Here is a 23,627-nt window from a genome sequence, read left to right on the forward strand (position 1 = left end):
ATAGCTTCTGTATCTTTGTTGTTTGGTTTTGTCCTTTCATTTTTTCTTAGCTTTGTATCCTAGTCATGTTTTTTTCACCACGAGTTTGGTAAACGGTGGAGAAAAGCAAGATGTGCTCTGCTCTTCCTCCAGACAAAATCTGGGTTGTTTATGTTTTGTTTTGTTTTGTTTTTTGAAAAAAAAATGTAGCTAAAAGGAAGAACAGGCAAACTCTAAATGATAGAAAGGATAAGAGAAATCCCATTCAGCCCTTGGTTGTTTAAATTCAGCCCTGCATCAAGACCAAAGAAAATCCCTGAAGACACAAAGTAAAATAAAATCTTCATCTTTGATAGTTATTTTCTTTTTTTTTTTTCTGGAGTTAGGACAGAGTCTTGGCAAGAATTAGATTTGAATTGCATAAGTGCAATTTTCAGTTGAGAATTACTTCCTTCCGTTTTTCTTTATGTGGTATCTTAAAAAGAAAAAAAAAGAAAAAAAAGGGCATTCAAATTAATGCAACCAGCATACTAGCATGACTTAGTATTTTTTACCTATCAAGTGAAATAGTGTTTGATACCATCAATTATGTTACAAAAGAACCCCAAGTTTGAGTAAATAGTGACTGTATCGAAGAATGTATTTGATGCAAGTAAACAATAGAATTAAGGGAGATACACAGAACTAAAAAAAAAAAGATGGAAATCTCTCTGGTGTTTACACTATCATTTAAATGTTGGAATTTGTCAGTCTTGTCTGATGCTCTTTCAGCTTCTCCTGAGCTGTTTCATGAGAACACAATCAGCAAATATTTTTAGATGTTAAAAATTGATTTGATAAATTCTGGTAAATAATAAAATTTATCTTAAATATTTTCTTCTTCTTTCTACAGTGGAGAAATTTCCATGCAAAAAAATTCACTCTGGGTTTCTTTCTTTTCAGACCTGTGTGTGGAATCAGAGGGAAAACTCTCATAATTAATCTGCCAGGTAGCAAGAAAGGGTCACAGGTAAGAAGTGTTCTTACTGATCTGCTACTGAGGACTGATGATAAGTACCTCTCATTGTTCTGAATGGTAGAAAGTACCTACTACAAGTTTTACAGAAGTTAACTGAAATGCATATTCACTAACAGATCATCTCTCTTGGTCAGGGACAACACAGTACTGGTCTAATTGAAAGTACTGTGCGACCAGGACAGAATTACTTTTAGCACAAGAGAGTACTTCACTGTAGCAGGCAGTTGTAATGAATAGTTTAATGTTCTCTTACACTTCCTCCTTCTTTTCTAGTCAGCCTATTCCTGATCCCTGTGTTTTCTACAGCTTCCAATAAAGCATTCTTTTTTTGCACAGAAGTAAGAAAAAGGCCTAGTGTATGGTAGAACTTGCTGGAGTAAAAAGAATATTCCCAATTTTGGTCAGCAAGAGGGGAAAAAAGGAACATCATTTTTAAGTGTATGAGGATTTTTTAATGTTTTGGATATGTGTGTCAGGCTTTACACCCTTCACAGTTGGTTTTCTTCCTATGTTTTGTTCAGTTTAGACAGAGAAGTTAGGCTTTATTTTTTTGTTCATGCTTACTTTTTGACTGCTTTGCATTAATCATATACATATGTGTTATAGTCTGAGATTCCTCCTTTGCTTTACAGATTTATAACTATTTATTGATGCTATTCTTATATGTTGCTATTGAAAAAGCATTACTATAACAAATCAGAAAAAGTTAGAAAAACGTGCAGGTGACAAATCAAAGCAGACAATATCAACTTCATCTTATGTTTCTTTGTCTGTGTCTGAAGGATTGCCTACTCAAACATGTGCCTGGTATATATGTATGTACTTTCATTTGAAATGGGAAAGATTTTATATTTTCCAGTGCATGCAAAGGACCTATCACCCCTGTTTTCCTGTATTCTTAGTGTATGGAATTTTATGAAGTACATACCTTAAAAGACTTCAAGGTAAAGCTAATCATTTAATAAAATTCCCTATGAACACTGATTTCTCAGTTGTACAGCTTCTTTGCTTTTGCCCTCTGATTGTCTAATCCCAGCTTAAATGTAGTTAACAGACAGCTGATGTCAGGTGTGCCGTCCTCACATGGCGTTCTGTGGCAGTGGCTCTGCAACTTAACCATCAGCATCACACCACTGTCTTACGTAGTTGCGCACAGGATCCGTGATCTGTATGCATGAACAGTACCACCTCCTTCTCATTTAAGTGCTTTTTTCTCTTCTTTAGGGAAGAGACTATCTCCCTTTTATCCATTATACCTATAAGTCTTTCAGATGCTTAGTTGCCAACACTAGCCAGCATCTATGTCTTTCTACCCTCCAAGCTGCTTTTCTAGGATTACTGTCATTCAGCTTTGCTATGTTAGGAAATAAGAATATTTCTTGTCACTGGGAACCATAAAACATTTCCCTGTACCGGAGAGGATCAAGGTACTACAGTAAGTTTGCTTTAGTATGAAGGAGTAAAGAATGGCAAGAGTAGAAAAAAGGGTGGAAATTTATTTTGCTTTTGAAGGGAATAAAGAATTTATATCAGTAAGTTCAAGTACAGAATGCAAATTCTAGCCACTGCCATCTCAGCTATTCAATAAAACTCATTCATACCTCTTGAATTTCCTGCTGCCCATTTATTCATTGCCAAACAGTTGTCTAACTGGAAATATTTATGCTTCATATTGAGCAAGGACTTGTGTAAGTGCAAAAATCTGCCATTTGTTCTTTTGACAGTTCAGGAGATCTTTATCAAGGTGCTGGCAGTCATTGTGCTAGTCATCCTGAAGGAGAGTACCAAGAGTTAAGGGTGAATGTCCAGATATTGTATTAGGTACTTTGTGATATAGGAAATCAGGGAATGTAGGGGGATGATAAACATACTGTCAAGGTACAGCCATGGTGCACAGCTGGAGATTAGAGGTGGGGGGTAATGTATAGACCGTATCTGACACAGTGGAGCGTTTGAAGTGCTTTCAGTGTACCTTGCATCTGTTCCTGCATAACCCATTGCAAAAAATGCAATTAAACAACAGTTCCTTCCACATCCATAACCATTCTCCAACTTCTCAAAAGCCTTTCAAGGCTATTATCGAAAAGTCAGTGTTCACTTGAATTGCATCAGTCTCGGTAGCAGCAATCTTTCTTCTCTAAGAGAGAATTCAGTTAAAATAAAACCTGATTCTATGCCTGAATTTCACCCAGCCCCACAACAATGAAGTCTGGCCTAATACTTTAGGATACGTGTCAGCATGTATGTTTATGATGCTTATTGCCAAACCATCTTCTCAAGTTTAGAAGCTCAGCTTCAGACTTGCTTCTTCTGAAAGAAATAATTCTCACCCTTGTGGTGATGATCACCTTAGTGGTCAAATAATCTTTGATTTACCTTTTCAACTCCTTCCAGATAGGTCCCCTCACATTAGGGCAACATTATTTTAGAAAAGCTATTCCAGGGATACGCCTGAATATCTGCCATGAGTGGTTATTGTATTTCATCATAAATGAGAGAGAAAATTGCCTTTCTCTGAACCATAATGCTTCTAGGAGCACTAGTGAGACAGTTCTTCACAATTAAACATCAGGAAGGCTCTTATTGTGTTAGTAAGGTTCAATCTTTCCAGTGGTCTTTCTGTCTGCATAGCTGGCTGATGGATCCAGAAAGAAAGCCTTCTCCACATACACCCTGCTAAGCTGGAGAGTGGGCTATACAACCCGATACAGATCTGCTAAGGTAGATTCCCCTATCAATCATAAGAATCATTCTCCTGGGCTCAGTATACGTCAGTGACCTTGCTGAAAAATGTCTTCACCTCTGGCATCTAACAAATGCATACCAGGTAGTTTATCAATGTCTTGTGAACCATTCACTGCCCAATCACAGAGAGGACACGGTACTGATGTGCTGTTTGGCAGCACAGCCCTGAAGTTGCTGTTGCTCGAAAGACTTTTGTTTAGAGAAATATAAAGGATGTTTATAGGGACTCTCACCCAGAAGTTGAAGAGGGAATATTTTGAATACTGTTATCTCAAGCAATCATTACAGGTTTTCAGATACATTGTCTACAAGCTTCCGTTTAGGGACTCAGTAATCCTTCTTTGATTCTGTGGTTTCTTAGAGTCTTTTTAGGAAATCTAATGATATTCTATAATTGAAAAAAAAAAAAAAAACTTAAACTGCCTTCAAAACATGTACCAAGCATGGAGAGTTGTGGGGTAGGAGTATACCTACTTGAAAGTCTTCCAGTTATTAGTCGGAAGACGTATCTATGAATATAGCAATGGATCCCACATCTTAGAGAACTGGTGCACTGGTAAGAAGTCTACACTTTTTTTCAGAAGTCTGTACATCTTTTATTGAATTGTGAAAGAGGTGAAATAGCCTGCAGTCTCTGATTCTTGTAGTGTTCAGTAGACTCCTAACATGCTAGGTAGAGAACAAGATGTCATTTTGTGTCCTGAGGCACTCAGACTGTAAAGATAGGTAAACTGTAAAAGGAGAAGGAGGAAAAGGAATGAAGTACGTTAGTATTTTAGCAATAGTTCAATATATAAGTAATTAATAAAAGAGGTAATTCTGCTGAAGAAAAAAAAATGCTGTTTGATTTCATTATGTAAGCAAGATTTTTATAAACTGATGATTTATTTGTTCCTGTCATGATGATAATCTCTTCTGTCACAATTTATTTTAATATAAAACATCTTAAAAATAGGAGGTTTCAGCAAGGATTTTTAAGATGCGTAGTATAGAAAATGGTTCTATAACAGGCTGGATCTCAAGAACCGAATAGGATAGGTTGTTACCAGGTATTTGTCTCATTTCTCTTTTCTTACTTGCAAATTCCCTTTCCATCGTACTAATATAATTATGTAATAAGCTTATATAAAGCTGTGAAGTTGCATCACTATACATATTTCATTAATAAAATACTAAATATTAATTAAAAAAAAACAGCAGTGTAAATGTCCATCTCAAAAATGGACACAATGCAGTATTAGTTTCCATTAAAATGGAAAGAGTTGAAGACCAGAGCAATCTGAGCTGAATGTGTAAAACTCATTCCCTCTTGCTGTATAAATTTCTCTCTTTTTATGAGTGACAAGTGCAGATTTCACTTAATAAAAGGACAGATGTGTCTCCTTAGGTCAAAACCAATATTGTAATTGAAGTAGAAGGAAGAAGGCCACTGCAGTAACCTCAGTTGAAGCTTAGGTTTGATCAGAACATCTGCATAAAAACTTAGGAGTCTAAGCCGTACAAAGGAAAGAAATCATCAGGGACTGTCCAACTCAAACTACTTGTTACTGGAAATGACAAAGGTGGAGCAAAATCAGGAGTCAAATTTTAAATTGTTGATGCAGGTTTTAATCTTGTAAATAAGTCAAGTCATTTCTGACTAACAAACTCTCCTCTGTCTCATAAAAAAGAAAACACTCAAGAAGTCTGCACTGGTCATACTAACGTTACCATTCCTACCTATACTTCTAGTAGCTAATTAAACGAAACATTTTGGTAGGCTCTTGATTTTGCATAAGGCTAGCATAGCACAACAGCGAGGAAAAAGCCTTGTCATCCAAAGCTGCCAAATTTGTCGGTGTTCTAAATTCATCATTTGTAGCTGTAGCCCTAAGTCTTTGCAGTCACCAGGGACACTAGGCATTTCTGCTTGACTTCAGAGCAGCTCTGTGCTCTGTTGCCTGCTAGAATCAGGAGCATTCTTTGCAATGCTGCTCTGGAAGATGCAGGTGATGCCAGTCTTGTGTTCTCCGGGGAACTTGTGCAGCATGTCCCACTGAACCCACATTTGTAGAATATTTCCATTTTTGTGTTTTTCTAGTCTGTTTCATTTCATTCTAGCCTTAAAAAAGCTATTTAATGCTGTGAGAAGGGGCAAAGTAGGAAATTACCAGATGCTCATTGAAATCATTGGGTCTATGGCAATTTACATAATTGTACTAACAATTGCTTAAAACAATGAGTGTTAGAAATAGCATGAGCTTTTAGAATACTTCTTGGGAACCAGTTCATCAACAGTTAAGCCAACAAGGCTTTATTTCAGTGGTAGGAGTGGGGAACATACTTGCTAATGAGTAAATAACTCATGTACATTTTCATTATTTTTAGTCAGTTCACAGATTGTTGTGCTCGTTTACCAGTTGCTTGAGGTCTGCTTTTTCATTGAAGTAATGATGGTTGTATACCTCAATGTCTTAAACCATTTTAAAAATAATACTCTGGAGGCTCAATAGCTCTGAGCTTTGCAGTTACATTAGAAGTTACATTTATTTATTACATTTACAAATAAATTTTTAATATATATTCATTATATACAGCATATTATGCTCATCCAGCTTACTCTAGTTCTTCAGAGTGAAAAGTTGAATGTTTATAGAATTCAGAAGTCTGTGAAGTAGTCTGACTTTTCATTATTCTTAAAGGTGTGATTAAAAGATGGGTTCTTATGTAGAAGCTTTGAGGAAATAGAGTGTTTGTGAGTCATGTTTTTGACTTACAAAGTGGCTTATATAAATTCTAATAATCTCTGATGGATGGTTTGTTTGCATAATCATTTTTATTTATTGAAAATACTTGTTAGAATATCTGCTTACAAGATGTTTAGTATTATTTATTTTCTGGACACTCTAAAATCTTGGATTACAATTTGACAAGTCTTCCTTCCTTATAGTTGAAACAAAACCAAAAATGAAATGCAACAAAAAGAATAATGTCAGCTTCCTCTGTCAACTTGTGTGTTCCCTAACTGCACTGCCATGGCATTAATTGCTGTGACCTTGCTATCATTTTCCAGTAATTTAATATATATATGCAGTCTGCAGAAATTACATGAAGAAAACTCTTTACCTGAGGTGCCTGGGAGGAGGATGAGAGGCAATAGTCATAAATTGAAGAAGGGGAGATTCCGAATGGATAAAAAGATAAAGGAAAAAAAACCACCTGAGGATAATTAAGCATTAGAACAGGTTGTCCAGAAAGGTTGTCGAGTCTCTGTTCTTCGATTTTTTCAAGAGTTGACTGAATGCATCCTGGAGCAACCCATCTGATTTCAGTATTTTCATGGCGTCTTAAGGTTCCTTGCAACATGAATGATTCTTGATTCAATGGAATACTAGCATACTTGAGCATCAGAGGTAGCTAGAAATGTGTACTCCCATTATGGAACAAGAAGAACAGTTACACTGTGCCTGTGTTTTTGCACTCTCCACGCATATAAAATAAAACAAACTTTGTAATTGTTTTTAAGATGATAGAGGAAGGAGAGTTTTAGATCATGTGTGATCATTTTTTTTTTGAGTTATATAAAATTATAATGACATCAGTATAGTTTTTCATTGTCACAGTCTACAGGTTAAGTCCATAAATAAAAAAAAATATATAGCATTATATAAAAGTATAATTGTGGAAACGATTATGAAATGTTCTCTAATTGTGAAAGATCATAATAGAAATGATTTGAGGCTAATAACCCTGCAGGGATGAAGTTAATGTTTTTTTAATTCTGCATTTTTGTAGCATTCTGCAAACTGCTATGAACTCATTTCTGTATTATGTATTCATGAACATTTTAACTCATTTTCCTAAGTTTTAATCCAATATTAGCTTAATTACAGTAGCTCTAGCTGTTGTACAACTTACTATATTTGCACAAAAAATGATGAAATGTATTTCATAGTTCCCAGTTCTGGCTCTATTTTTGTTTGGTTGGTTAGTTTTTGGTTTTGTTTTTGTTTGTTTGGTTGGTTTGGTTTGGTTTTGGTTTTGGTTTGTTTTTCTGGTTTTGTTTTTTGTTGTTGGCTTTTTTTTTCCCCTCTGAACAATTGCAATTACCCATCTAGGGTTTTATTTATGATCAGGTGAAAAGATGCATCTAAATCCCAAATATCCCTTGGGAGCAAATCTGGAAAGTCCCTATTTACTTCTGCAGTAACTTTTCATAGTCATTTCTCTTCTCGTGCATAGGAATGCTTTCAATTTATACTGCCAGCCCTACCTCACGCCATTGATCTTTTGCGGGATGCCATTGTAAAAGTAAAGGAGGTACACGATGAACTAGAAGATCTACCTTCACCACCACCTCCTCTTTCTCCTCCTCCAACCACCAGCCCTCACAAGCAGACAGAAGACAAAGGAGTACAGTGTGAGGAAGAGGAGGAAGAGAAGAAGGATAGTGGAGTTGCATCAACAGAGGACAGTTCCTCTTCACATATAACTGCAGCAGCCATTGCAGCTAAGGTGAGTCTGGCTTGTTTCCAGAGGAGATCCTTTAGTTTCTATCTCAGGTACTTTACACCAATATTCATTTGCATCCTAAGACTATACACTGGTGTTATTATGCTCAAACAGATGTATTTTAGATACATTTCATAGAAATATAGTCCCCTAAAAATATATGAATCCTGTTTCAGAAGGTGATCACAAGTTTCAGTGGAAGTTGCATTTTTCATTAGCTTGATGATAACATGCATTTTAATGATACCATTCTGATGTGACAGATTTTTATTTTTTTATTTTTTTTAATTCAAACTATTCACACACGAATGTACAAAGTTCAGTAAGTGGCAACGAATTAAGGAATTACAGCAAGATTTTCTAAACTATATTTTCCATTTTGAAATGAGAGTGTTGTTTTTTAAAAGCATTGATAAAAAGTACAACTAAGTAGCAGGTTAAGTAATAAGCTATCCAGTCCACTGCATTCTAATGTGCATGTCTATGTAACAGATGTGAAATTCTGCCACAAATTAAATACCATGACATCTTTTTACAGCCTCGCTGTAACTAGCAATTGTAGATCAACATTACTCAAACCAAAATAATAAATTTGAGACTACAAAAGAAAAAAAATAAATAACACAAATAACAAATTATTCTGGTTAAAATTGTATCTGTTTTCCAAAGAAATAACAGATAATTTGTAGCAATATGTAGGTATTTACATTTTTTATGCCTTGAGTTTTCAGCTAGAAAGACAATGTATTCCTGTGTTTTTGGGAAGTTTTTCTTCCAAATTAATTTGTTCTATATTTACTCCACAAGCTGTACTTTTATTTCCTCTTATGGGAATTGAAATTCTAAGTAACTCAAAATGCTAATAAACAACTTCTAAACCAAAGCAACAACATTCCAACTCCAGAAATGTGAATTCAGGTCTGATACATCTTGACATTTCTAAGACAGCTGCAGCTGGAGATCATCTCCTCATTTATAGAAAATCCTGATTACATATGTCTTTACAGGGATGAATTAAGTTAATTATCACTTGCAAGTTTCAGTTTTTATTAATGCAAATTTTAAATTCGTTAATTTATTTGAATATAGGCAAAGACAAGTAATCTGTGCAATTTTTAAAGGCAGAAAATACCTGAGATCTAAACGGTCTGTGTTCATGTGAGCTTGGCATTTCAGCACCACACTTGTTTTCACTTCATTCCTTTTCAGTCATTTGCTTGTATAGCGTCATGTTTTCCTGTCACTGTATTCATAGCTGTTATGTGTTGTGCATTAGAAGCATCCATCCTACACCAGTTCAGCAGTTATCATGGCAAAAGGTGAACAGCCCATTCCTGGTCTCATCAGTTATTGCCATCACGCAGCAGGCAGTGCAGGAGAACCGGTAAGATGCACTTCCAAGAGGCTTTTGCACTAACAGTAGCTAAAAATACACTGCCTGCCTCCTATTCTTCTGTGTGAATAGACAGTGTTATTTGTTTTATTCTAACACGTACACATCAGTGCTGTCTTTTAGAGAACATGCTACAGAGAATATTCTTAAGATGCAGAGCTAAACAGGATAAATATATGCATTGTGACAGTTTGAATAATTTTGCTGCTGAGATAATCATTGCTATAAAGCGTTTGTTTCTGTTTAGTCATCAACTTTATCATCTAATATACTCAATTATCGAATGTAATTAAAATAGTCTCCTAAAACTGTGGCTTTAGAGCTATGAAATTTTGGTAACTTTTTCCCTTTGGTTTGCTTTGCTTTGCTTTTTTCTCTCAATAGCTTGTTTGTCAATATAATACAACATTGGTACTGGGTGTTCATCTCTTGATGAACATCACTTACAGTTTCTCCTTTATTCTTGTATTGTGTTTAGAAGTAGAATTTCTCAAAAACAGAATAAAAGACTAGAGTCAGTATACAGTGAGCTCTTGTTATAAATAACTGAATTTTAGTGAATAGCAAGCAACTAGTTCAATGAGTGGTAGAAATTACTTAAGATATCTCTAGCTTTTTGTTGGACTTTACCCTGACATTATAACCCAAAGGTTGTAACTCAGGCTCTAATAAAATACTATACATTATTTTATATCTCCCAAAGATTTAGTCTAAGCTTAAATCAAGATAGAGTAATGGCTCTAGTATCATCAAGAATTCATACCATATTTATAATTGTAGGTTAGAGAAACCTGAGGAACGCAGTTGGCCTTGAAAACCTTGTGCTGTTGGACCAGTTCATTCCATGTCAGCCAAGAAACTTAAGTGCACATTCTTAGGAAAACGTCGTTAGTTCTGTTGAAAAGAGGCTGAACTTTCTTGTCCCCTTAGTCAAATAGTAATTTAGACCACCAATTGAATAGTGTAATCCCTCTGTATTTAAAACATGATGACCATGCCTCTTGAAAAGTCATTTAGGAAATGTGAAGGCTTTAAAGATGATGCAGCTAATGATAAATCTATATTACCCACATACATATGTACATATGCGCACACATTTATTCCAATAGTTTCATTTTTTTCAGCTGAGGTTACTAAACTCGAATTGGCACTGCATTCTTCAGTATCACTAAAATAGTGAATTTGAGCTCTCCAAAGCGTGCTATTAAGCTATCATCCAGGCTTCTGTGCCCTTTTGCAAATTAGTCTTACACATACTGTAATCCAAATTTGATCTTCATACTCAGAGCAGGAAGTGGTTAGTTTTTCAGAAGGTTTTCTCTTTTTCTGTGCTTTTAAGATGTTTTTACTTTTGTATAACAATCACAGTATTTAGAATATACAGCTTATTTCCTTAGCACCTTGCCAGCACTGCCAATCCTTATTCAAGTACTGGGCAAAAGAGGAGACCTCATATCTTTTCCTTTTTCCCCTTCTGGTCAACTTGTAGTTCCTTTTTCCCCTTCTGGTCAACTTGTAGGTCTCTAAGCTCAGAACACAAATATTTAGACCAATTTGAAACTACTTGTGGAAAAAGTGTTAAGATAAAATTTTAGAAGTAATGACTGACAGATACGGTGGATATCTTTCTCTGTCCACCATTTCTCATTCCTTTCTTTCTGTCAGTATGTTACAACAATTTTTCCACTTCAACTAGCTGTAGACAGAAACTATTTTCACCGAACTTCAGTTTTATTGTACCCCATTTAGAGTTTTGAAGCATCTACCCTCTGTTAAATTTGTTTGAACGTGGGAAACAAACCGAAAAAAATAGGGGGACAATTATACACGCTCAGAGTGTGTAATAATAATTACCCAAAGCACAATGATACTTCTGCCCTTCCTTATTGCAGATTTTCAGGCTCCAGAAAACTCAAAAAATCTCTTAGGCTGACAAACCTCCTTAGCAAGATTAACAAAAAGCTGTCTTGACTAGAGATACACATTACCTAAATTTATTTTTAAAGGAAAAAATTACTAGATGTGAGTAAACTGAGTAATTCCCCTTCTCACATAATATGTATGCATAAAAATACCAGTAACATTGTTATCTCTTTCACTTAATGAACAGTATATATGCATTTTATTTTTCATATATTTATGTAGATGCACTGTACATACTAGTACCTTCTTTGAAATCAGCAGGTTATGGTGGTTTAAAGAGAATCTTAATACTGATTTTAGCTATAAAATACATTCTGTTGTCACATTGGAGAAGTGAATCTCTTAGGAGCAAAATTTGTAACTGTAAGCTAACCTAAATATCTCTGTGAGATTTTATGTCTGTGAAAGCTTACAAGCTGAAATTTAGATAGGTTCTAGATAGGCTTTATATAGAGATTTTTTTATGGCAACTGTATTTTTGGTGAAGATAGTGATTAGGGAATAATCCACATTGAAAAGAAATGCCTGTAATCATATTTTTCCCTTTATCTTCAGCTTCCTTTGCTGAGTGTCCTGGCTGAGATTTTAGCTAAATTTTAATTTTTTCACAGGTGAAAATTGTTACTCCACATGCAATTCATTGGAGACTGAAAGTGCCTCAGTCATGGTTTATTTTCTTGTTATTCTGAAAAAGTTGATAGCAGATAAAGTTTTAGGAGCAGTGATTGAAGGATATGTGGGTATAAAAAAAACAAGAGCTACATGCCTGAAGGAAATGAGACAATAGGTAATATCTCAATATTCTAGAGTGACCAGAGTAAACTCCAGGGAGAATTGGATCGTGGTATCATTTGTAAAAGCAATATTGTGTTTCTATTGAGGGATACTAGAGCGTATAAAAGATGTAGTGGGCCAGTACCTGTGTCAAGATGCAAGCAACTTTTTATCAGAGGAGGATAAAGAAGAGGTTTCTTATTTGAAGAGTTAAAACTATTACTTCTTTTATTATATCATCTTTGGTTTATGCCTTTATCATTTTTTTCTTTTTTGCTACAATATGGAGTTTAAAAGGAAGCATAATTTGTAGGTAGTGCTGGAGCTTTGCCAATATATAATTCAGAGATGTCAGCCATTTTGCATATTTAACATATTTAAGATGGAATTGCACGAGAAAAGGAGAATAGAAGGGAGATGGTGCCTCTGAATACAAACGATTTTCTCTGCTTGACCAGAATAAATATCCTTGTTCCTGCTTTCCTCTACTTATACTACATGTCTAAGATCCCATTTGCAAATCGGAATACTCCAAGTAGAGGCCAATTAGGTACTGTTTCTGGAGAGGAAAATATCCCCAGAATAATCTTCTAGAGTGAAGAGAAACTCTATTGGATTCTTAATTCATAGTGGAAATTGCAATATGAGTTACATATAGCATTGAGAGATCCTCTGAAGAAATTTTTTTATATACTAACAGAAATTGGCAAAAAATACTGTCAGTCTGGAAACACAGCAGTAGAGCAGAAAGCAGGCAGTTGGTGATACACTGAGAACAAAATATGTTTCCATACAACTTAAATTTTAAACATGAGAAAGTCTAATGTATGGAGGAGGGTTTATGTGAAATACTGTCCACTAGGTATAACTCAGTATCTCTAAGTCAAGGTTGCCAAGTTCGATGTGGTTGTTTTTTACAGATGGAAGGAAGATGAGGGAGAAAAATGACATTAAAAAAGCAGTATTAATGATGTGTGCCATAAGATTGGTCATTTTAACTGCACAGGAACAGTGCAACAAAGCTGCCTTAATATCCTAACATTGAGGATTCAGCAGATTTTAAAAGCTTGGGTTAAAGCTTGTGGCATTTGCAATATAAATTGGGACTTAATACTTTATTTCTAATGCAAGCATGGAATGCAACATGAACATCTACTTGACACCAGCCTGAAAAAGGATGAGGGCATGAGTATCACATTAGTAGACAAATAACATTCCATTAAATTTTATGTTAGTGTAATATCAGTCTCGTGACTGATAGAAGACAATTTGTCTGCTTTTAAGTGTTGCCAAGGTCTGAGCAAGTTCCTGAAGTAGGTTTCAAAGATTTTATAACTTTCCCAACTGTAACAGCTTTGATATGTCAATATGTAAAATTGGCAGACCATTAAGAACATCCCATTCTGTTCCTGGGAATACATATCCATTTCATTTTCCTCCTCTTTCAGTACCATCCCTGCTTTGTCTCCACACCTCTGTAATTTGGGATGACCTCTGTGACAAGAAATCCTGGAAGGAGGTATTTTCCAGTGGCTTCTATTTGTCCTAAAGCCTTACTAGGCAAAAATGCTCAGAAATGCCTAAATTCTGACCATGTTCAGCATCTCAATTTAAAAAAAAAAAAGAAAAAAGAAAAAAAAAAGAATGCTGGACATCCTGGCTGGAAATGATTAAAGTTGGTGGTTTGGCTTGTCACTGGAGCTTCATTTCTTCCTTTCTTTTATTATGCACTACTGCCATGTCCCCCAAACATATTTCAGATGGTTCTTTCGGAACTTGAACATCAGGCTAAGCTAATAATTTCTTAATGAGATCTTAAAATACGTGTCTGTATATTCAGATTCAAAAATCTGAATTTGGAGTTAAATTTTTACATTTTCTTACATGTTGTAATGGAAAATTAAATTGCAAGAACAATCTGATGTTACAAGTGCTACCTCTGAAAAATAAAGAGGTTAAAATCTTGAAAACAAAATCAGAATAAAACTCTGTAGAGAGTGTTTTATAGCAGAATATCTGCTTGCTGCATTTTGTATGTAGAACTAATGTTAGAGATCAGTTCTCATATATGAGGCATTTATCATTTACGTCTTATCATTTTACACAAAAAAAATAAAAAAAAACCTTGAATCATGTTCAACTGACAATCTAATCCATTTTAAATCTGGTGTGATATCTGCATGACAGGGCCCACATACTGCAGTAATAAAAAGCAAGAGACTTTCTAAGATTCACTGTGTTAAAGATGAGAAAGAATTCATTCTTAAATGCAGTCCTGTACCTCTTTTCTTTGGAACTAGTGATAAAACTGGACAGGAGACAGAAGATTTAAAAAACATACTGATGTATTCACTTTTATTACCAAATATAAGACCACTTTCTCATTGTTGTAAGTTGATGTGACTCCATTTAATTGAGAGGCTTAATAATACCAGCTAGAGGATCTGGCACTAAAACTCCGCCCTAGAAATATCTGGCCTTCTAGTGAAAGCAAAATTAAGTATATTATTTTGTGAAAACAAAAGATTGATTTCTTTTCCCCTTCAGAATGCATTTTAAACACAGGCAATGGCTTTGGATGGTGTTTTCTAGTGTTTTTACCTGTACTTCCTTCAGAGAGGCCTGCAGCTTTTGCCAACACAAATCTTTACATGAAGAATTTCTGTACCTGAAATGAAGTCTTTAGTACATGGAATTAAGAGCATTTACTCACTGCATGACATTTCTTCAGAGGAGATCAGTCATTGCTGATAATTGGGTTTCTGTTTGGACTATTAACCCCTAGATAGAGAATGAAAAATCTGCCTCCATTCATGTCATGGTAGAAGTCACCGCTGGTCATTGTTGGGTTTGAAAGGGTTGAGTTTGAGTCTTAGGAAGAAAAACATTATTTTCTTACTATTTCCTTTTATATATTGTAGTATATCTGATTCGAAGTTCTTCAGGACCAATAGTGCATTCTATGTTACTTCAGTTAAAGTATGATCTTACGTATTTGTGAGGGGTTTGTTACTGAAGTTATGAGAACATACTGTTACCACTACCAACACTGCATATAGTGTGTGCAAACTGAGAAGTGAGGTATTCCAAAAAGTTTTTGAAAAAAGATTTTGAATAAGATTTAAATAAAATAATTGTTTTTGACCATTAATTCCATTTCTCTTTTTTTAAGATTCCAGATTCCATCATCTCTCGTGGTGTTCAGGTGCTCCCACGTGATACAGCCTCCCTCAGCACTACCCCTTCAGAATCTCCTCGTGCCCAGGCCACCTCTCGTCTCTCCACTGCATCCTGCCCAACACCAAAAGTAAGTACATTTATGCCTTGCAAACTCCATTCTCAGACATATAACCTATCAGATTAATGTATTGCTTCTGCTGAAGAAGGTTGGTTTGCATGCAAGGGATGTATCATTCTAAGTAATAGATAAATCGGAGACAGTACTTTATTCCACATGTACTCTTGTACAATTTAGTATGTGGGTCTACCAACATGTCATGGTTACTGAAGTTGAATGTTATCTCCTGCAATATCAGTCATGAATGTAAAATTGTTAACACCTTGAATGTCTTTAATATATCCCCAGGAATGTAGATAATCCTGCCACTGAGTAACAACATTAAACAAGTAGTATTTTGTTGAAAAAATGTATGTGCAAATTTTTAGACGGAGATGGGGCAGTTCTCTGCCCCGCTTTATTATTGATCAGTTTAAAACAGTTTCAAAACAACCAATGTTGCTCAAACTTAGATATTTGCTGCCTGACACTTGGAAACAAAAACCAGCCTAAATTTAATAGAAAGAAAGTTTTAATGCCAACCTTGTGGGATTATTACTCAGTTCTTACTGATTATACTATACCATTTAATCATTGAGGTGACCTCTATTATGTTCTCTTTTTATAAAACTTTTAAATAGTTTACGTCAAAGACTAAGGGAAATGACCAGTGGCAAGGCCTGTAATGTCCGCCTTCAGCAGAATTCCTTTCAGCAGAAGAAAGCTCTGTCAGAATTCACTTTGTGTTCATGTCACAAAGATCCTTCTATGGCACCAGATGTAGATGTACTAACAAACTTGTAGCAGATGGTGAACAATAACATTCTTCCTCATCTAATATGTTATCCTTGAAAATTATTCTGCTTGCTAAAGTGATTGCCAGCATCTGCTAGTTCTTCCTGCTGTCTCATTCTTTTCTGTTAGTGAACAAGATTTACTGGCAACGACCCATAGAAATGTTTAAATGTTTTGCTTTAATCTATGGGATAGTTTTATGCTCACCTTCACTGTAACAGAATCAAAATTATTCTGATGGACAGCATACTGAACTTCATTATATAGTCTGCTCTCTTAAGAAGATGTTCAGTGAGTTCTACCTGCAGGTGGTTCATTCATTTTTTACTAAAAAAACTGCCAATTGTCGGATGGCTAAAATTAGAAACTCAGAGCTTATTACATTAGAAAACTGGAGCCAAAGAGGAATACGAAACAGAGAAACTGCATTGCATTTTATGGCTCTTGACAAAACAGAAAAGTCCAAAGAAAACAAAAGGAGGTAAATAACAAGCATAAAAAAGAGACAGTGCTATTGCTAAGAAATAGTTCTAGGTTAAGCCTATGTGTTTTAAGGAAGGTATCATAATGGGAAGGAGTGAATGTTACCTATTGTGAAGCAGAATGCACTCCTCTAGACTATTTTCAAAGATTCAGAGATTACAGAAGGAAATTATATGAACTTTGATATAAAGTCTCTTCCAATGTAGATGATTCCGTGATTCTGTGAAAGTGATAAGTCTGAAAGTCTTCTTTGGGAAATTAGTTGAGATGAGCTCTTGTCATTATTGGATTATGCTTTGGCATTTCATGTTAAGCCCTATTTTTCAAGTATTACTGCAAAATCAGATTTTGTACAAAATATGTGAGACCACACCACTTTTAAAATAGGAGTTGCCATGAAACATGAAAGTTGTCTAGCTTTTCTGTGATGTCTTCCAAAAGTAGGTAGTACAATCTGCTTTAGGGAAAAAATAAGGAAAACCCAACTGTTAACAACAAGAAAGTAAATGTGAAGGATAATCTTCTCTGTTCCTATTACTTAAAGGTAGGATTTTGCACAAACGTATAAGCTCCTTTGCCACTTAGAGAATTCTTTGTTGGTTTTACTTATTTTAAGAAAAGAAAACTCTAGCTACTCTTGTTATCCTTTTGTTTGGTCCTTTTCAGTACTCTCAAGTTCTCAAACATCATTTGAATTTGTCAAGAAATATGGTTCTTTCATATTCTTCAAGATTGTCAAGATGTCTAAATGTCTTCACTTACTATGTATTTCATTCTGAATCCTGGCTTTCTAATTATGCAATATGAATGTAATTTATACTGAACCTCTTGATCCACAGATTCACACAGTAATGAGACAAAAAATGAATTGCAGTGCAGCATCCAGTTGATATTCCAGGTTGTTGTATTTTTTTTCTTTGATCTGAAAATGTATTTTTTCAATATTCTCACCATCTGGTTTAGGAACTTGTTTCAGGCTCCTAAACATGTATATATGAACTCAAAAAAAAAGGAGAGGAAGTTTCAGCAAAAAACAATTTAGTTTATATGTATTTGGAGTGGTGGTCTGGCCATAAATCTAGTGGCACTAGATTTTTTTGTGAACTACATATTCCAGTTTATTTTGTTGTACCGTTTTCTTGTTGTATTTTTGTCCTAAATGTACATAAACCCTTACATCTCTCTTACTGAATTTGCTGAATAGCAGAAAGTTGTGTGTCCCTCTCAGAAAAAAAAATCAAGCTTCTACAATGATGGGAGCACCTATATTGAATAAATGTAAGTAGCAGGTTACTAATGCATGTCTGTATTGGAGAGAAGGTATGGGAGAGTTTGTTACTAATACTCTTGATTGATCTGTTACGAAAAGTCTTCACCTTTTCGTAATTATGTTGTTGTTTATATATACACACAGCATGTAGACAGACACAAAATACAATATTTAATTTTAGATTTCTTTGCTGTTGATACTTTGTCTTCCATGTTTTCTGAAGATCTGTCTATAACAAAGTAGTAAATGATGAATAGTGAGTTTGAACCTGTATATTTCAATCAGTCTTCAAAAGTTTAATCCCTGATAAAAGGAGGAATCACTGTAACCCCTTGGGAGGTCAGAACTTTTCAAGAAAAATTTCGATTGGGACAACTCTGTCTATTGCTAGGTACATCCCCCAAATTAAGCAGTCTTACTTTTGTTAGCTTCTGATAAATCTCTGTAGAACATCTTCCTTGTTCTGTAAATTGCATTTGAGTTTTAAGCAAAATCCACTGTGGCTCAAAGAGCATTTAAAACATATTTATAGTGGAAGGATTCAGATAGAGAGGCAATCTAAGTTTTACTCTGGGGAAAACTGCACTAACAGTTCTCCCTCTTGCGTTTATTCAACCATAAAGTTGATGGTGGTTGTCACATTTTTATCTTTAACAATATGGTTTTGGTCTTTTTAAAGTTGTAATGATTTTTCAGCAAGGTTAAATGAATTTGCTAAATATTCACGTGACAGACGTTTAAGATGACACAGTATGGCTTGCAAGATTTTCATGCAATTTCCAATAGCTGCTTAGATTATAAGATCTTCCTGTATTTTTGAATATTTCCGTGGGTGCCATTTTCATGAAGTTAAATGCAGCGGTCTTTTCAGACACAAAAGCAAAGTACTACACAGTGTAAAATACCTACTACAAGTATCAGGAAATTTTGCCTAATGTTGACTTTAGGGGCTTTTTTAAAACTTGTGACATAAAATTTTAGACCTACAACTTCAGATAACTTAAAAGAATATATCCTGATCAAATGACTGAGTCATTGCTTCAAACTTCTAATTTTGTTTGACTCTAAGGGATGATATTAGTATAAAAGAAAATTGCAGCTTTCAAGTTCAAGTCTTTCCTTCTCCCCTACGTAAATGACACAATCAATTTTTAATTTTTGCCATTGCTGTGTGTCAAAGTCAAATGAAGCAGATATAGAAGACCAAGGACAGGATTTAAATTATCACCAGGAGTACATTTCAGTGACAAAAGGTGTTCAAAGTATTTTACTTCGCAAGATCATCAGTCTAACTGATGTTCAGTTCTTCTGCTTCAGTGTGCAAGGTTTCTTTCAACATTATCTTTGATCTTGAAGAATCCTAAGAAACTTGTTATGGTACTTTTAAAATGAGAGTGATTGATTTTTAATGTGTTTTTTTTTCTTTTCTTGTACTATCTTGATACTTCATTCCTGACACATTATATTCTGCTTAAGAAAAATTATCATTTTTCTTCAGTTTAGTTGTGGATTATCTGTCCTATCTATTATTTATTAGTTATACTGAATGAAAACAATACATTTAGTGGTATTGACATACATACTTATATATTTGTAGTAATGAGAGAGAGCTTTTAATTCCTACGTGAGTCTCTAAGCTCTGTCTGAGAACTAAAACAAGGAAGCACGACTGCTTTTCAAAATTTTCTAGATGCTAGCAGAACAGTCACCTCATCTATCCACCACTCCAAACACACCTTCTTTGTGGCATAATACATTTAATTCTGCTAATTGATCACTTTCTTGTAGCTTTCTTCTAATAAGAATGGTTATCACAGTATCACAGTATCACAGTATCACAGATTTCTAGGTTGGAAGAGACCTCAAGATCATCGAGTCCAACCTCCGACCTAACACTAAGTACTCCACTAAACCATATCGCTAAGCTCTACATCTAAACGTCTTTTAAAGACCTCCAGGGATGGTGACTCAGCCACCTCCCTGGGCAGCCCATTCCAATGCTTAATAACCCTTTCGGTAAAGAAGTTTTTCCTAACATCCAACCTAAACCTCCCCTGGCGCAACTTTAGCCCATTCCCCCTCGTCCTGTCACCATGCACGTAGGAGAACAGACCAACCCCCACCTCTCTACAGCCTCCTTTAAGGTAACCGTAGAGAGCGATAAGGTCGCCCCTGAGCCTCCTCTTCTCCAGGCTGAACAAGCCCAGCTCCCTCAGCCGCTCCTCGTAAGACTTGTTCTCCAGACCTCTCACCAGCTTGGTCGCCCTTCTCTGGACTCGCTCGAGCACGTCCATGTCCTTCCTGTAGCGAGGGGCCCAAAACTGAACACAGTACTCAAGGTGCGGCCTCACCAGAGCCGAGTACAGGGGCACAATCACCTCCCTAGACCTGCTGGCCACACTGCTTCTTATGCAAGCCAGGATGCTGTTGGCCTTCTTGGCCACCTGGGCACACTGCTGGCTCATATTCAGCCGACTATCCACCAATACTCCCAGGTCCCTCTCGGCCAGGCAGCTTTCCAGCTACTCATCTCCCAGCCTGTTATCTTCATCGTTCTTATGTCTACATTCACCTATAGACCTAATAGTGTAAAAAGTATCATATATTTGTAATTTTTGTCTATATAAATGTTTCAGTTGAAAAAAAAAATCTGAAATGAAAAAAATCAGGAAAAATATCATTAAAAAAAGACAAGTGAGCATTATTCCTGAATTATTCCAAGAATAATTTTCATATACCTTTTTTCCTCATTTTTAAAAGTATGTTGTCCTAACAAAGCATGTGGATGATTGAATCCTAAAAAGTCTTATTTTTATTTTATATTTTGTTTAGGAAACCTGATTGTTATTCAATAAAAATGCAAAATGCCACAGCTTCAAATGTGAGACACTGTAACTAAGAAAGAAGCAGCTTGGTGTGCTTGGGATATCAAAAAAAACACGAATATATCATAAATAATAAAAGCAAAGTCTAGTAAAATCTTTCCTAAAATATATAAGATTCACTTTGTAGAAAAGTTGAAGGATATATGGGGGTGAGGTTTTGTTTGTTTGTTTGTTTGTTTGTTAATATCAAAATAAACCCATCAACAACTCTCTGGATAGGCAGAATAAAGGTTTATGTCATCAAGTTTAAGGTGAACATTGAATTTCAGTAGGGGTACTTTTTTTGACTTAGGCTTAGTGGTGTTTTTTTTCTTGAACATTTATTTTTCAAGTAGTAGCATATTCAACCATATACAGAACCTGTATTAAATCATACAGAAGCACCAAAATCCATTTCCCTTCCTTGTCTAGAAGAGCTGTTAGAGTAGTTGGGAATTGGTTTTCTACACCAATCTAGTACATCCTGAACAATTGTTGAATTCATGGAAATCAGCTTTCAGGTCTGTTACAGAGTCATATGAAGATGCTCTAATGTGCAAAGTATTTCCTACATTTGTCTTTCTTAGTAACCAATGGCATTTTAGCAAGCTGCAGAATACCTTTTTTTTTTTTGAGTCTAGTGAAACCTTGAAGCACACCAGAAATACACTTTAGAGTCTATTCCTGAAGGTAATTATTTTTCAAATTGTAACTATTCTGCATGTGAATCTGTCCAGAAGAGAATAGTATTCCAGTACAGACATCCTAGCTTACCGCTAGCTTACATCACTTACCGCTATAGAAGTTTTTTGATCAAGGGATCAGAAATTTCAAAAACGTCATTGCAAGGATAGACCAACAATCCTCTTCTGGTGTTTTCATTCTTTCTATTATAAATCATTTAGCAAAAGTGTAGCAAAGTTCAATGCCAGATATTATGGAGGAGGTTGGTGAAGTTGTTTCAAAACAGAAATGTTTTCAGTCACACTTTCCTATCTACATACTCAAAAGCACAAGCGTCCATGTGTTCAAGTGCTCTGTCCAGTACTGGGACATCCATATATATGTACCCACATAGTCTGGTCAGAATTCCTTGAAATGACTGGTAGGATGTGTGGCACTAGCTTATCAAGTCCTCCACTACTTCTTTAGGTTTCTTCCTAGGGTGGTATCCATTAAGTCAGCATTGGATCTGCCTGTTATACCATTTAGGAGTTGACAGTTAAAAGGATATTTTTCTCTTCATCCAGTTCCACCTTTGGAATACATAGGAATTACTCCCTGCCCTGTGTTCTCTGCATCTAAACCTGTTTTCTGTCTTGCCAATATCGTCTCTCAATGGCTTATCTCTTTGTTTCAGTCTGTTACTTGGTTTAGGCTGTCTTTTTTACCTGTTTGGGTATTCCCAGAATTTGCATGAAGTGCTGTTATCTAAATGAACTACTAATACGTGTGTCATCAGAACATGTCTTTTGTATATCTCTTCTGCTGTGCTTTCTGATGTTTCCACAGCCATAGGTTTCCTTTTGTTCCCCCCCCCCCCTTTTTTTCCTACTGATCTTAATATCTGTTAGCTATTCAAGGAGTATTCTTATCAAAAAGAATATTTGTTGAATTTACTGAAGCAAGCTACTTGCACACAAGGGTCCTGAAGTCATATCATACTTTCACAAGTATGCAGTATAAGAATAGTCCATTTCATCTGCACATGCAACCCAAAGTGCTGCAAAAGTGGTAGTGCTCTAGCAGCAGCAGCAGCACGTATGTGTTTGCCAGAACCAAAACTGAAATTTAGACTAGGAAAGCTGTTTCAAAGCATGCATGTTGCTGTGGTTAACGTATCATCATTAGTAAAAGTTCACTGGTTCCCTCACAGAAGTAGGTAACATCTAGCTGATGCACGATGTGGGAGAGAAGCAGGAATCTGAAGCACAGGCATTGCTTTTGCCATGGATTTTGGAAGCACGAAATTGCCTATGAGTTGTAGGTTCTTTAGCAAGCATGCTAGCAATTTCTGAGGTTCAGTTTCACATACGAAAAGTTTTTTTTGGAAATACAAGTGTTAAAAGTAAATGGAACCTCCTGGTTCAATGAATCTAACTCCAATTTAAGATAGTATGTAATACTATTTAAGATTGTAATATGTAATACCACATAAAATTGTTAAATTAAAAATAGGTTTCCTCTCTCTGCTGCTGTCTCCAAGCTTGTTTTAGAACGTAACTGACCTCTCATGGGTCGGTCTACACTCAGTTGCTTTTGTGTCATTGTTGGCCTTTAGCTTAAATAAAGCCAGTCTTTTCTCAACTGTGTATTGATTCCTCAGGTAGGCTTATGAAGGGGAGATATAGGAACTTTCAGATTTCGTTGTTATAAATTAACTAAATCAAACTCTTTCATTTTCATCCTTGAAAAAAAGACAATTTCCGTGTGCATCCAGCAATTGTGTTTTTACTTCTATATGTTCCTATCCTACTGCTTATAAAAGCAATTGCCTTGTCAAAATTAATACAGCTTTAGACTAATTCCCAATGATTACCATGCCTTTTTTCCAGTTACACGTATTATCATCTCAAATCAAAATTCAGGAAAGGTATTCTTTTGCATTACCTGAA

The 23,627-nt window shown here is 35.5% G+C and overlaps 1 protein-coding gene across 32 annotated transcripts in view; it reads left to right on the plus strand.

Annotated features, from left to right (window-relative positions):
* GPHN (gephyrin) overlaps positions 1–23,627 on the plus strand; it is a 285,375-nt gene that overhangs the window by 172,590 nt on the left and 89,158 nt on the right. For 21 of the 32 annotated variants that reach the window (XR_013952182.1, XR_013952183.1, XM_080595302.1 and 18 more), the window contains 4 exons: positions 922–988; positions 7,964–8,236; positions 9,510–9,617; positions 15,496–15,630. Coding sequence is in view for 30 of the 32 variants with exons in the window: in XM_080595302.1 (XP_080451428.1) it covers positions 922–988; positions 7,964–8,236; positions 9,510–9,617; positions 15,496–15,630 (583 nt within the window). In the remaining 2 variants the exon portion in view is untranslated. The remainder of the gene's footprint in view (positions 1–921; positions 989–7,963; positions 8,237–9,509; positions 9,618–15,495; positions 15,631–23,627) is intronic. The other 11 variants (XM_080595329.1, XM_080595310.1, XM_080595315.1 and 8 more) reach the window with 1 other exon arrangement.

This window comes from Anser brachyrhynchus, assembly GCF_964034855.1.
Source record: "Anser brachyrhynchus genome assembly, chromosome: 5".
NCBI lineage: Eukaryota > Metazoa > Chordata > Aves > Anseriformes > Anatidae > Anser > Anser brachyrhynchus.